Source organism: Rhipicephalus microplus, chromosome 4, assembly GCF_043290135.1.
Source record: "Rhipicephalus microplus isolate Deutch F79 chromosome 4, USDA_Rmic, whole genome shotgun sequence".
Classification (NCBI taxonomy): domain Eukaryota; kingdom Metazoa; phylum Arthropoda; class Arachnida; order Ixodida; family Ixodidae; genus Rhipicephalus; species Rhipicephalus microplus.
Window position 1 is genome coordinate 109,549,580 of NC_134703.1, and position 14,313 is coordinate 109,563,892.

The 14,313-nt window shown below is 47.7% G+C and overlaps 1 protein-coding gene across 1 annotated transcript in view; it reads right to left on the reverse strand.

Annotated features, from left to right (window-relative positions):
- Positions 1–1,690: 1,690 nt before the first annotated feature.
- LOC119184081 (disintegrin and metalloproteinase domain-containing protein 10) overlaps positions 1,691–14,313 on the reverse strand; it is a 66,533-nt gene continuing 53,910 nt past the window's right edge. The window contains exons 6-13 of the mRNA XM_075893150.1: positions 13,374–13,560; positions 12,785–12,972; positions 11,795–11,984; positions 8,653–8,809; positions 6,813–6,911; positions 6,062–6,255; positions 3,151–3,356; positions 1,691–1,741 (exon numbers count right to left, since the gene is read on the reverse strand). Of these exons, the coding sequence (XP_075749265.1) occupies positions 1,691–1,741; positions 3,151–3,356; positions 6,062–6,255; positions 6,813–6,911; positions 8,653–8,809; positions 11,795–11,984; positions 12,785–12,972; positions 13,374–13,560 (1,272 nt within the window). The remainder of the gene's footprint in view (positions 1,742–3,150; positions 3,357–6,061; positions 6,256–6,812; positions 6,912–8,652; positions 8,810–11,794; positions 11,985–12,784; positions 12,973–13,373; positions 13,561–14,313) is intronic.

Consider the following 14,313-nt stretch of genomic DNA (forward strand, 5'->3'; position numbering starts at 1 on the left):
GCCATCGACCCAAGTAAGTCGCACTTTAACACCCCGTTAACCAATTATATGCTCCGCATCCTCCTCAGTGTTCCCCCGAGGGAAGCTGCGGGCAATTTTTTTTCTGCATTTTGAGAGCCTGGTGAGTGGTGCTTTATTAAAGAGCTGAAAATGGCAGCATGGACCCGACGAATGCAAAAAATAAACGTGATGGGCCAAAAAGGAACCAAACCCCCAGCATTATGCGTGGCTATCAAGTATTCCCACTGAGCCGCGCCAGTTCTCGTAACAACTTTTCAAATAGACAACAATGTTCGTGAAACGTGACTTGGTGTTGCAGTGCTGGCTATCATACTTTATAAAAATTACATATGTACTTCTATGATACAGCCGCCACGAGGGGTTATCGTCAATTTTAGTTAGGTGGCGTTCGTTGAAATTGATTCATGTGGCAGCGTCCAGGGCTACCATTCTCACAAGCACTTCCGCTTCCTACAAGCTTATCGGTTCTGGTGTTGCTAATGCTGATTCCTGATGGAATTGTTGCGCCAGTGCAAAATGGTTGCATGAATATCTGCAACTGTTCAGCGTATGTCTTTGCGTGCAACATTTGTACGTATATTTCGCGTCATTTCATAACCGTGTCGCTCAATAAAAAATTAAAACACGGTTACCTTCTCTCCGCATGCTTCGCCTAACCTCGATTCGTATTGTACATGGGATCTGCCAAATTTTTTTTCTGTTTAAGGCTTTCCATTAGTTCTGATCAAGCGTATTTTTTCTTGGCTTTTATCTACACAGACAAGCTGCGGCTTGGCCCTACTTCGTTCCAACGGCTTCCTATAAGTAGCACAAAATATATCACGATGTTTTAGGGACGACTAACAAATAAATATGCACCTATCTCACTCGGGAGTGATGGCAGCAAAGGAACAGCTAGGAGGCTAAGTGAAACTATAACCTGATGCTTCTTTCTCCTCGACAGAAACGTCCAGGACGTGCCACTATGTTGTGTAGCGAGGTGAACTTCAGATCACACTCGACTCGACTTATACGCGGTATATTCCAATACTTGACGCCTACTTCATCATGAGCTATGAGCCGTTTGATAATACAAATATTTTACAAGGCGACTTGTCATTTCAAGTTGAGGCAGGTTACAGTTTCGTGTTGCCAGATGCCGTCGCCGCAGATGGCACCTGGCAACATCTCGACGCCGCAGACCGCCTTCATTTTAGCGTGTCGGCACACCTCTCTGCACTTTCCCGCGGATGTAATTTGCAGCTCGATTAAGAGGGCAGCTCCTTTTTAAGAATGCGGATGTTAATTCACGCATTCAGGCAACGCATAGCCGTCATTTTTGCCTGTAACGACTGAAGTGTTCCGCTGCTAAGCACGCGCATGAATGTGCTATTACCGATATGCAGGAAGGAAACAGTAGAGCGCGTGGCTCAATGCGACAGAAGAAAATAAAATAAAGAAAGGAAAGACAAAGGAAAGAAAAAACGTAAGCCGCAGGCGCCAAGGATCACTGGCCCCTTATTTTCTACGGAGTAGGGGCTCCCGATTTTTTCGAAGAATTCCTACGCCAGGCCAAGGAATGGGGTGGCCCCATTCCCCCCCCCCCCTCCCTCCTTTTGAATTTTTTATGAAGGAGGTGTACCGTAACTTCAATAAAGAAACGGTTATTTTTCTCAAATAATGATGGCCTTCAGCAAGTGCCACCCTTTCCCCTTCGAATAACGCGTTCGACCCCTTTCCCCTAAAACAAAACAAAACAAAAATTCTATGCTATGGGTCTGCGCCAGACGATTCCGAGTCTTTTTCCCGCACCCTCGATGCCCTGCCTGCGCATCCTATTTTCCCCCCTCACTTCTTATTTCTTCAGAAGGGGCGTGAATAATCCATTACAAAGCGGTGGGCCAATAAGCGACACTTCTGAAAGAGCTTCGCACTTTTTGGCGGGCTGTCGTTACAATCGTTTGCGCGCTCCAAAGTGGTCTGAACGCTGTGAAATCAGTCGATCGCACGTATCGCCCACAGCGAAAGCCCGTTTTAACATCGTGTTCATCGGCATTGATGTTACTTCTTAATACTGAAGAACATGATATGTGGAGTTTAACGTCCCAAAACCACCATATGATTATGAAAGATGCCGTAGTGGAGGACTCCGTAAATTTCGACCACCTGAGGTTATTTAACGTGCACCCAAATCTGAGCACACGGGCCTAAAACATTTCCGCCTCCATCGGAAATGCAGCCGCCACAGCAGGGATTCGATCTCGCGACCAGCGGGTCAGCAGCCGAGTACCTTAGCCACTAGATCACCGCGGTAGGGCAATACTAAAGAACAGAACTACTCGGTACGAGAATTTTCTTAATTGTGTCGTGTCGCACTGTTTGATAGTCTTCCAGGTGAGTTGGTGCATACATAATAGCACTCCCGTGTCATTATGCAAGTCTTGAAGGAGAAGCGCGCTCACTTGCTTCCCCTGATACGCTTATAATCTCGCCATCTCCTCCGACACTGTATAGTGTTTTGTATACGGCGCGCTTGCCATGCGGCCACCACGAACGACGTGCGAGGGCCGAATGGATGTAATGGAACATTCATACAAGCGAAGCGCGGGGTCAGCGTGACCACGACGGCAAGAAACGAACTGCAGTTTTTACGAAGCTTTTACGATAACAATCTTCGAAAACGAGAGTTTCAACTACACTCTGAAAATAAATAAATAGCACTCTGGCTATTTCTTGAGTGTTCTAGCTTGCTACGTATATTACTCTCTTTAAAGAGTCACTCTCTTTCGGGGCCATTATACTGTGTGCTGAGAGTCATGTGTCCTACAGTAGCGTTGACATGCTTCTTTAAAGAGTTTCATTTACGTGAATATCCGGACTATTCAAAGAGAGACACACCCACTTTTTTTCTTAGAGTGTGATCACGACACTGCTACATACATAAGCGACAGCGACCCATCGATGTCGAAGAATACGAAATAAAAGCATTACGAATTCTATATTTTGTCTGCAAGTGTTCTTCGCTATTCGCCTTAGCCAACAGAATGTTATGTTGAGAAGGTGAATCAGCTCATGGAATTAAGTGTTGTGAATTCTATCGTCTGTGTTTCTAACGAATGCGAGTCGAAATTTACGCGCAGTTTTACTCACATTTATGTAGCCCGTGACAGTATTGATTGTCTTGCCACCAAATAGCGCCTGCTCCAGCCTTGTGAGCGGCCCTTGCTCGTCGGAGCGGCGACACTTCTGGAAGACGTCGCAGAAACCACGGGTGCCGTCGCAGATGGCACCTGGCAACATCTTGACGCCGCAGACCGCTTTCATTTTGGCGTGTCGGCACGCCTCCCTGCAGTTTCCTGTGGATGCAATTTGCAGCTCGATTAAAAGGGCAGCTCCGTTTTAAGAATGCGGGTATTAATTCATGCATTAAGGCTACGCAGTTGTCGCAGTACAGGCCACATGCCCGACCTGTAGATATAATAAGTTCCATGTAGCGTAAACTGCTCTCAGCCAACGCAATTAGCATGTTCCTGAAAAACACAGTTGAAATCACTGCCGTGGTAGACCTCAATAGATGTCTAATCTTAATATCACGTGCTGGTAACTAGTGCGAAATAAGGCCAAAGACTGGATAGCGTAAATACAAAACTTAAGCTCTTGCGTTGTAAAAGTATCTGTAGATTTAAAATGAGTCACAAGCACAAAAAGATTATGAGGCATGCCTAAGCAGAGGGCTCGAAAAATTTTCGATCATGTGGTGTTCTTTAACGTGCTCTAACATCTAAACACCACCGCCAAGACCGCGTTTGAACCTGCAACCTTCAGATCACCATCTGGGCGCTGCAACAGCAGTACCACCACGGTGGACACTCATGTGTTGTCACTGTTGTATTTTACAACTCTGAAGTCTTTATATTGTGCTCCTTTTATTTGACAAATGTACAATAACGTGATCAATTTTTCTACTTTGAAAACAATAAGAAAATCTGTTTATACTCGAGCACGTGTTTATAGTATAGTGAGCTCAGATTTGCAGTCATAACAGAAGCAACAAGACTGCTCGGAATTGTTAGATTGCCGTCAAGGTGATGTGGCAAAAAACAAAAAAACAGTGTCGATATCGTAACAAGTTCAGCGTAAAGCTCGAGCATTATGAATTTTCTGACAAGTGATGGGGCACCAGTGGAGTCGCGCAGCTCAAGACTGTAACAGAAATCAGCAGTGCCGCCTGTATTGAGGCCAGCTTAGCACCCTCTGAATGATGTCAAAGCAAGGCCTACGCCGAATCGCGAGCAACGTGAAGCTTTTTTGCGGAGCAATTGTGGGCTCCGCCCAGTCAAACGCTCGCCCCCGCTCTTTACGATCACATGCCAACTCGCACGGCAGCTTCAAAACTGCCTCCGTGCACAGCGCAGGAACTTTCCACGTACACCAGGGAGGCTCCTCCCGAAGCTTATTCCAGCTATACGTTAACACAATACTACGCCAGCATGCATTTTCTCGATTCCACGGCGGGCCACTTGCATGGAGCGTTGAGATCCCCTCCCACTTAATCCTTTTACGGAACACCACTACGACATCATTAAATTTTCGCCTGGAGTGTCCCTAAACTGCATTCGCAACATAAGTTGGTAGATGGAGGAGGAGGGAGATGGGTGTTGTCATGGGATGTCGTGTCATCGCTACACTTATCAAAAAAATTAGGAGACCCTAAAGCTTCGCCTTTAGGAGTTGAACGCAATAGCGATATCCTGTTCCTAGTTCGTACTTAAAACATAGTGCATGGAACCTTTTCGAACTTGCTATGCTCCCACTACGTGGTCCTGAAGGAATCCAGAAGAGAGGTGATGGAAACAAGCGCCCCCTCCACCTAAAGCCTGTGTCAGCACACCCCTCTCTTCAGTGCTTGTTATTCATCTCCTATCACCAATTAGAATGATTGAGGGGGGGGGTACTCTGAGCACACATAAAAGTATTTTTGCTGCGACGTGGTTTTCGTGCTATCAACAACAACAAAGTCGGGTTTCCGCCCTCCCGCTCTTGTGTTACTTCGAATGATTTACGGTTTGCCGATAAAAAGTGTGATACTCGCAAGGTGGCGGCGGCTCGCGCTCGAGGACGGAACCCCGATGTGCGAGCGCGCGGGAAAATAGGAATGACGTCGCACGAAGACGTTGGAAATCGCGTGTTTGTCGGCGGCGCCTTACGTCAGTGGGCGCAGTGTAGTAAAATAAAAGCCGTTCTGGCGCGCGCGCGCCTTTCGAAAGTCGGCGGACGGACAAGGCTACAGAGCGGCGTGCACGCAAGGCGGCGGCAGCTCGCGCTTGAAGACGGAACCCCGATGTGCGAGCGCGCAAGGCAGAAGCGTGCCGTGAAGCTGCGCGGCAGCGCCGACAAGATCCCGGCGTACGAGAACGGGAGGCCCAAGCGGCGCGGCAGCGGCGTGCGGGTTCAGCTTCGCCCCACTTTCCATCGTTTACCCCGTGGATATGCTGCCATTTTTAAAATTATATTTTATTTGCATTGTTCTTCATTTTTCTGAAACGCGTAAGATGATGATTTTTCACTCACGACCAGCGATGCCGTAGTTTCAGCGAAACGAGCCCTTTAACTCTAGTTGTATCGTGCGTTGGATTCGACGCACGGAGAACGCGAGGCCCGGCGCCCGAATCGTGGGCTGAGAAGAAGAAGGAAGTAGCACAGCCTTCTTCCCTGCCGGCTCTTCGGGCCCCTTGGTTCTCCGTATGTTGAAATGCGCGTGCCCTTCTGTGGACAGCGAAGAAAGACGGCGACGTTGAGGAGAGATATTCGAGCAGTTTGGTCTGTGTGGCGTTTAGTAGCTTGTGTGGTGTTTGAGTGTAGCCTGTGTGGTGTGTGTTGTATTATGTGTCAGGAAACAATTATTTTTTTATCACGAGGCCGAAGACAACACATGCGTCGTGTCTGATTCACGATACAACTGGCGTTAATAAATAAATAAAAATAAATAAATAAATAAATAAATAAGTAAATAAATAAATACATACACTGGAATATATATACAGTATGCATACAGGCCTACCATCTTCCGTTTCACAGGCCACCAAGCACTTCTGGTCAGCGCTGTATCGTGATCCGACGAGGGTGCAACCCTTCAAGCCGTACTTGATACACACTGAGCCGGTGCACTCGCCACTGACGCACACTTGAGAACCCTTGTGGCAGACGGTGTTGTTGCTTTTGGGCTTCCCAGGTGGACAGCTGGCGTTGTTGCTTCTGCATGTCACGTCAAGGCTGGTAACAGTACGCACTTCATCGTGGGCTAGCTATCTGCTCGATTCCCGTACCAAGTATGACAATTTAAAACACCCACAGGCCTTTGAAATTGCGTTCTCCAGAGTCACCCCACCAGCGATCCCGATATCGCAAGTGGCCGGGCTTGCGTAATTGCTGTGAAAGGGGTCGCAATCTTGCCACCGGTTCTATATCACCAAGGAGGACCGGTAGGGGTTTTTTCTCTCCACTAGATGACGCGAATAGAGGTTTTAGTTGCTCTCGCTGCCGTTTGAACGCACTGCAAGCAGACTCCAGAGCACGCAGACAACGCGCTCGCGTGTTCCCTTTCAGAAAAATTGACCATGCACACGCTGGCTTTTGCATACGACACGCATTGAAAATGTGGCTGCCGTGATAAGTAGAATTGCAGACTCGATCTTACAAGCGTGGTACTTTAACAGCTGAATTGTCAGAGCGGGTGTTACACCACATTCAGTAAGTTAGACAGAAGTATCACGTGAGGGAACTTAAGCGGCGCCAGTCCACAAAGAGGATACGTGCACATGGCCTTCTCGCGGCACTCCGTCTCGGGTGCGCACATCGTCGTCGTCGGTACCAGCTTGCAATCCTTGTCGCAACAGGGCCCGGTAGTAGGGCTACAAAGAAGAACACGTGGGCAAACGAAAATACAAAGAAGGTTAGCTGTAGCTATGAGCTCTAGTTATAAAATAAGATGGCTTATCCTAAGTTAACCTACCATTTCTAAACAACTAAAGAAACATACAAATGATGAAGCCGAAAAAAGCACAGGATCACTCTTTTAGGCTTCTTATCTGTATTGTAAGAGGCTCATGGCGCTCACTTAAGTTGAAAAAACAATGGTCGACGAAAATATACCCTTCTCGGTGCGATAGACCACATAAATTTCGAAGTACCCGTCCAATGCTCTATTTTGTGCTACAATGAAGGTCCTACCCTCGTAGTATTCATGTCTGCTTAAAACGACACTAAATACAATTATTAAGTCAACGTTGATTGTTGAAATAGTGGTCCAGAAACCTCGTAGTGTTACTTTTGTGCCATGGGAGGGACTATTTTGAAATAAAATCCCGTTTTGGTAGTCCGCACTTGGTTAGCGCACTTCAAATTACCCGCATCAGGAAACGGATGGACCGGACCAATTCACGTTACTGTTGCCGTGCACAACGTTGCCTGGCTTTACTGCGCTAGTAGCAGCAGACCGAAAGCAGCGGGAGCCACAGCAGCAACGACGGCCATGGATCAATTCCTCGCCAATGGCTTCGAGATTGCAGACGTTTTTGTTTCAACTGCGCCCCTCTAGATGACATTAACTGTCCTGTGTAACCACGTGAAAATTGAATTTTCGAACCACTCGTGCCATTCCCCATAGTAAAGTTGGGTGGTTCTTTTTTTTCATGAATCAAACAGAAACGAACAAGCAGCATTTTGTTGAGTCTCTTCATGTATAAAAGATTCTTTATTTAGTGCAGTTAGATCGATTACTAGTGTATAATTGTTGGCAGTCCGTCTGATGTCATCAAGATGATTTTGAAAAAGTCCTACTGCGGCGCTTGTGTTCTTGTGAGTTTACTTTAATTTCTCGGTAAGTGGGGCACTGTTTTTGATAATATTGTCGTTTTAGATGTTGTCATACATGAAGGTTTCACTCTGACGTAAATTGTTATTTGAATTTAGTGTCCCTTTAATACCTGGGAGTATGAATCAGCGCCATTCAAACTCCAGGTGTCGAGTGTGGGATATCCTTGTCTTTTTTCTTTTTCTTTTTTCTTGCCAGGAGTCACATGGCTTGTCCTCTTTGCAAGAGGCGGTGGTGGCCGACCAACTGAACGCGTAATTCGAAACTTGTGGGTTCGGACTCTACAGATAAAAAGGGTAATTTTTCTTACACTGTAATATCTCTTAACCAAATTGAAAATCGCTACACTGAACATAGACCCCCCCCCCCCCCCCCCCAATTGTACCTCCTATTGTTGGTTCCATTAGTTGCTCGTAACACAAAAAACGAGCCCCTCTGACAATTATACTGACAACGTATGCTTCATAGCTCGTGCGATTACTATTACAGGCCGAACTTTCGCAAGCTCAACAGTAGCGAAATTCACGTTTTTTTTATTGAGACCGCGAACACGTCAGAGTGCCGCGGAACGAACGCGATATGAAAAACATAGAACTATAGAAACTCTTTCTCTTGTGCTAATCAATTCCTAGAGTTACAATGAACGCGCATCACGTCCCTCTTTCCGCCATCCGCCGAGTTTTGCACGCTAGCGCGGTAGACCCATTAAATCTGGAAAGCTTCGGCGCCAAATGTGTACCACAATTCGGAGTGGTCCATCCCGAAGTCCGACCTCTCACCTGCACTGTTTGCCGGGCCTTAGCGTGCACCCCTTGGCGTTGACGCTGTTGCGGCGCGCGTAGCAGCATGGATCGTGGCACTCGGCTTCGCTGTAGCCGCAGTCGCATTCCTCAACACCCTCGACGATTCCGTTGCCGCAGACTGGCCCGCTCTCCTCTGCACAGGTCGGCGATAATTAGCATGGTCAATTTCTCTATAGGCAGCATCAGAGGTCAATTGAAAGGGACTGGCAGCCAGCAATACACTTTTGTGAGTGTCTTGCGTCGTTCGGGGCAAATATGAAAAGGCGTGCCAGGTTGCTGGGCCTATTCGGTACATGTATATACCGCTATGCAACCGTTTGGCTTACAGGTTCGACTGATGTAAAGTTGTGTAGTTACATTATTGAGCAGCTCAGTATGATGTGTCAATATCGTGCTGAAATTTCAGCCCGTGAACGCCGGTGTGACAACACAATTTTTTTTCAGTGAAACTGTTTGAGCCGGCCGCTAATCTTTCGAATGCGAAGACACCGACATGGGGAGACCGAAGGCCACTCGCGCTGCCCGTCAGGACGTCGCTTATCGGGAATCACGGCGCACTGCTAAGCGAGATTGCTGGATTGCTATCGCTTGAAGTAGACCGCAGCTTATTATGGCCAAAACGGCAACGGCAACAGCGGTAGGTGCTGTCGACATACTGAGGTGCTTGTAGCGACATTGCAGCATCGCTACAAGTACGTCCCTGTGTCGACGGTGCGTGTAAAACGGTTCCAAACATATGAAAAATTGGCCCCGAATCGGCATGTTACACTGCATATGTCGTCAAAAGACGACAGTCTCGCGTCTGGAGAGAGCGAACAAAATATTTATTTGATGTTCTGTGCAAGAAAATTGTTGAATGGTATTCTGGAGGCGCCGCGTTAGTGCCTCGAGTAGGGAGCCTACATGAACGGCCGTTTTTAGGGTGATGTCAGCCTTTGACCCACTACTTGCCGCCAACGCACCGCCGCCCCCCAAAACACAATGTTGTCAGACAGCAACGCCGCGCTGTCGCCCCATCTTGGTGCCCGCACTGCGTCTACGCCCGGTTGCGTTTAGTTCTCAATAATACCACGTCGAACGTTGTGGTAGCGTGTTAAACGCTGCCGGTGAAGCCTTAGAATGCCCAGATGCTGCGTACCGCTCTGTACTAACCACAACAGAAAGGGGGTGCGAATGTTCCGCTTCCCAGCGAGCCCTTGCCGACGACAACTATGGCTGGCTCAAGTGAAGCGAGACGGCAGGGAGCCCACCAGTGCGTCTCGTATTTGTTCTGTGAGTACTGCGTATTACGTTCACTGTTTTTTTCCTGCGGCACACGTATATGTGTTTCGCGGTGTTCGCGAATGAGCAGATAACCGAAGTTGTCATTGCTGCGTCCACGCATTGCGAGTAGGAAGCCCACAAACGGGACGCGTCCGCGCGTTCGTACGGAGACGCGCTCGCTAGTCTGAGCTGTTGCCACGCTTCCGTTCGTGTCAGCGTAACCTCAGTATTATGTCGCAAGTGTTTGTGTGTGGGCTGCGAATTTCTTCGTGCGCTCACTTTGAGAACTGGGTCGCTTACACGACCCTGAGAACTGCCGCTGTCAAAAGCCCAGGAGTTGTGTGTTGGCTGGCTCCAAAATGGCGGCGCACAGAAAACTACGCTTAATTTGGTGGAAGCTGGCAACAGCGTGCCCCGTTATCCGCTGGTTTTGGCTGAGTTTCTTGAAGGCACTTATTAAGAATTCTCCACCCTAAAAACGGCCGTTCATGTAGGCTCCCTAGCCTCGAGCGTGTAGCGGAGGCGAACGAGCACATCGAGGCATGTTAGATACTAGTGCCATCTGGCAGTTTGAAAACGAAGGAAGGCGTGCGCACCCGCGGAGAAAGATGCGCGCTTGTCTCGGAGTTCATAAGGTGTAGAACGCAAAGCGACGGGCAGGCGCCGCCACCGTGTCGTCTCAGCAAAGCGTTGGAAGCACTTACCTTTTCGAGCGTCGCGTTGCACTGTCAGCGCAGCGTGATGTACACTACGATCCTTAGAATTACTTGTGTGTGCCTTCTCTAGTATAAAGCCACACATAAAAAACTTCGACGTGTTTTTATGGTACCTCAGATATGCGCAATAATTACATTTTAATTAACCATCGCACAAGTATGAACGCTGAACCTTGAGCAATATTGGTGGTTGCTGCGGATGGGGTCGGTCGTTATGTGCCGTTTGAGGTATCGGTAATGGCGTACAAACAGACGAATGTACAGACAGACAGACAGACAGACAGACAGACAGACAGACAGACCAACATTTTTCCTTCGAAGGTGGCCAAAAAAAAACTATCCCCTTTATAGGTCTATAACTTAGCATCACTTAGAACCACTTCATACAGCTTGGCATAATCACGGTGTTTAAATAAATTTATATGACAGACGGTAGACATCAGTAACATTTCAACAGAACATGTACGCCCGCAGAAATATGTCCTAAAAAGAGATGTATACATATGTACGTTACAACGGAACAAAAAAAAAAGCGCATTGAGAACGCAACGCGAATATTTACATTTTGCATGTATAGGTGGCTTTTCTGCCGGTACTTAACAGATATCAGCCTACCAAAACTTGGCAGGCCAGAACACAAGCTTCACGCGTCTCTTTCAGATGAACACGAAAGGGAAGGACCAGTGCCGAATGGCAAGAATTAGCGAGGAACCGATAAGCTCCAGTACGCTTTTAGCCTTGCGCCACGAAAGCAATGTATAGGCACGGCTCATTCTGCGAATTTTGTCCACATTGGTGTATTAAAATTTTCTGAAACTTATCAAGTAAGACACCGTGTGTCCGAGATGAGAATTGAGGTCGTATTAAGCCTCAAACTATTACGCAATCGCTACAGCAGACGCCGTAAAACTATGACGTCATGCTGAGTTGGTGCGAGAAAATCAGTGCAGCGTCGCCACATGCGCTTTTTTTCCCATGTTTTCTCGCTATCCGAGTGACTTCTCAGTGTAGGAGTTCCACGCTCTGCGTTCGATATTGTAAGTTTTTATAATAGGAGGAAAAAATCACTGCTCCTAAAATGGGCCCCTAGGAGGAAGCTTGTTTGAGACGTTTGAAGACGTTTGAATGACAAAGCTTGCCTTGAAAGCAATTCTCGCGCGGCGACTTGCCCTCGACCATAGGCTTGATGACTTCGGATATGTTGCCCCTGCTGCAGGTGGAAAACAAGCGGTTGTTGGGTTCGAGGCCGGAACTCGCCATGAAGTACATGATATAGTTGCCGTTCTTTTTATTTCCCGGAGCGCAAGGGCTTCCATCCGGCGTGTCGTGCTGCGCATAATGCGAAGGAACACCCGATCACCTCTCTTACGCAATGACACTCAGCGTCAAAAAAGAAAAAAAAAAAACTTTTGTAAAGTGGTTTATGCGTTTTACGCAGACATACATGACCACCTCCCTTTTGATGCAGGGTGTTTACAACGTATGTTCAATCTCAAAACAACTTCTGGCCAATGAAACATTTAAACAAATAACGTACAACATGTGCTAGTGCTATAGCACGATGTTTTTATAGGTTTACAACGCATAGTCTCTGTATCAGTGTTCAGAGAAAAAATCGAACGGATGATTGATTTGATACTTGGGGTTTAACGTCCCAAAGCCACCATATGAGTATGAGAAATGCCGTAGTGGAGGGCTCTGGAAATTTCGACCATCTGGGGTTCTTTAACGTGCACCAAAATCTGAGCACACGGGTCTTTGAGCCGTCTGCGGTGACGGCTGTTGAGCGAATTTGACAATTCCTCCATACCATCGTATGGCACCATACCCTCGTATGGTGCTTGTGGAACATTTCAGAACTACATGAAGACAGCATCGCTTACATTTTTTTGAGGAAATGGGCAGACTGAGGAATAAGGCTTCTTAAGGAATTACTGCTGGTAATAAACGTTTATTATTGTGGGAATCATTGTGAAGTCATTCACGGGTCTTACTGTACAGGTGGTTTTACCTAGCGGTGGACATATTGCGTAAAGCTTGGAAAATTACGTTAGCGATTGCGACACGCAGAAGCTCAGCCATGGCATGACCTCTTGGCTTCAGCGATCGAGTGACGCGAATGTACTCACGGGCGATCCGAAGTTGTGACCTATCTCGTGAGCGAACGTGATCTCGCTGACCGCCTGGGCCACATAGGCGTTGTAGTTCAGAAACGTGATCATGCCGGTGTTCAGGCTTAGGCGCGTCAGGCCCAGCTGGGGCTGCGTCGGATCCTCCGGTAACAGTCTGTTCTTGTCGCAGACGCCCAGAGAGTGCGCTGCGCGGCGAGACGTGGCACGCTTTCGATCTTGTCTATCATAGCATCGGGTACTCACACACTTGGTTTCGCAATTCACTCAATAGGCGCCGTTCACTGACCAGAGGGAGCTGTGTTGCTCGCACTGGCTTGCCCAAGTTAGTGGACATTGGCCTCTAGTGGCACGCAGAAAACAGACACGCGCACCCATCCCCCTTGTGGCCTGCCAAAATCCATCCATGCACTCATGCAGAGAAGGAGACGCTCATCACGTTTTCATGCAGGGAGGTACATTATTGCTTTTTTAGACAGTAGGATTTGCGTTCTAAAGCTGCAGTCGCACTCCAACAACGAAAGAAACAAAGGGAAGTCACTAATATCGTCGCAAAGCAGCGTTCACTTCGATGGAAGGCATCACTCACTTGTCGAATTTCCCACGTAGGCGAGGCCGAGAACGCCCGAATCGAAGTCGCGGTATGTCCACGTATATGCTAGGCAGTACTCGTCGTAGTTGGCGGACTTGGCCGCCGTCAGAAGGAATAAGGATGGGTCCATTTTGTCCAGGCAGAATGGGTTCTTTCTGCTGGGGCAACTGGTCGTATCGTTGATCTGCGCAAAAAACGTCCCGTTTTGAGGCTTATATGTTGCTACGCTTTGTGCTAAATATTGACAATGTGAGTAGTTTGCACGGTCATGTCTCGCTGGATGGCGTTCCTGCTAGAAGTGGAAACAATCTAGCCTTTGTGCGTGACCAGGAAGAAGGGAGACATGACAAAGCGTAGACTACCACTTGTTTATCTTGAGTTCGAGATTGTGTTATATATTCTTGTCACAGTGCCATGACGGTGTGCACGGAAACCACCACTTCTTTTAGTATTGGCGCCGTGGAAATAAGCAACATACAGCTGCGCTCTATCCTGTAAGCTTTCCTCCTTTCTGCAAAGTAGTTTTGGTGAGAATGTTTCGCAAGTTGGCATAGAGAACGCCCCCCTCCTTCTTTTCCCCTTAAAAGTCATTCACTTAAGGAGAGTAGCGGCTTGACAGCATCGAGTGCTTCCTGTAACGCGTTCTAAGATCTCACCTACAATAAACTATACAACTTCTCGGGAGATACCGACGCTCCCACGCTGCAGCGTGGCGTTCGGATGCGTTAACATTATAAAGAGGAAATTATACCTTGTCCGCCACTGAGCTTCTTCCGTTATCATGCTGCGTAAGTCATCGGGAAGAACAAGAAACATGTTCGAGTACGCGGGACTTGCAAAGTAACGTGCACCCTACACGAGAATCATTACGTGCGACTGTCTCGCATAGCCCAGTGAAAAGTCTGGTATTTCCTAAAAGGCGAAGAATAGCGAGTGG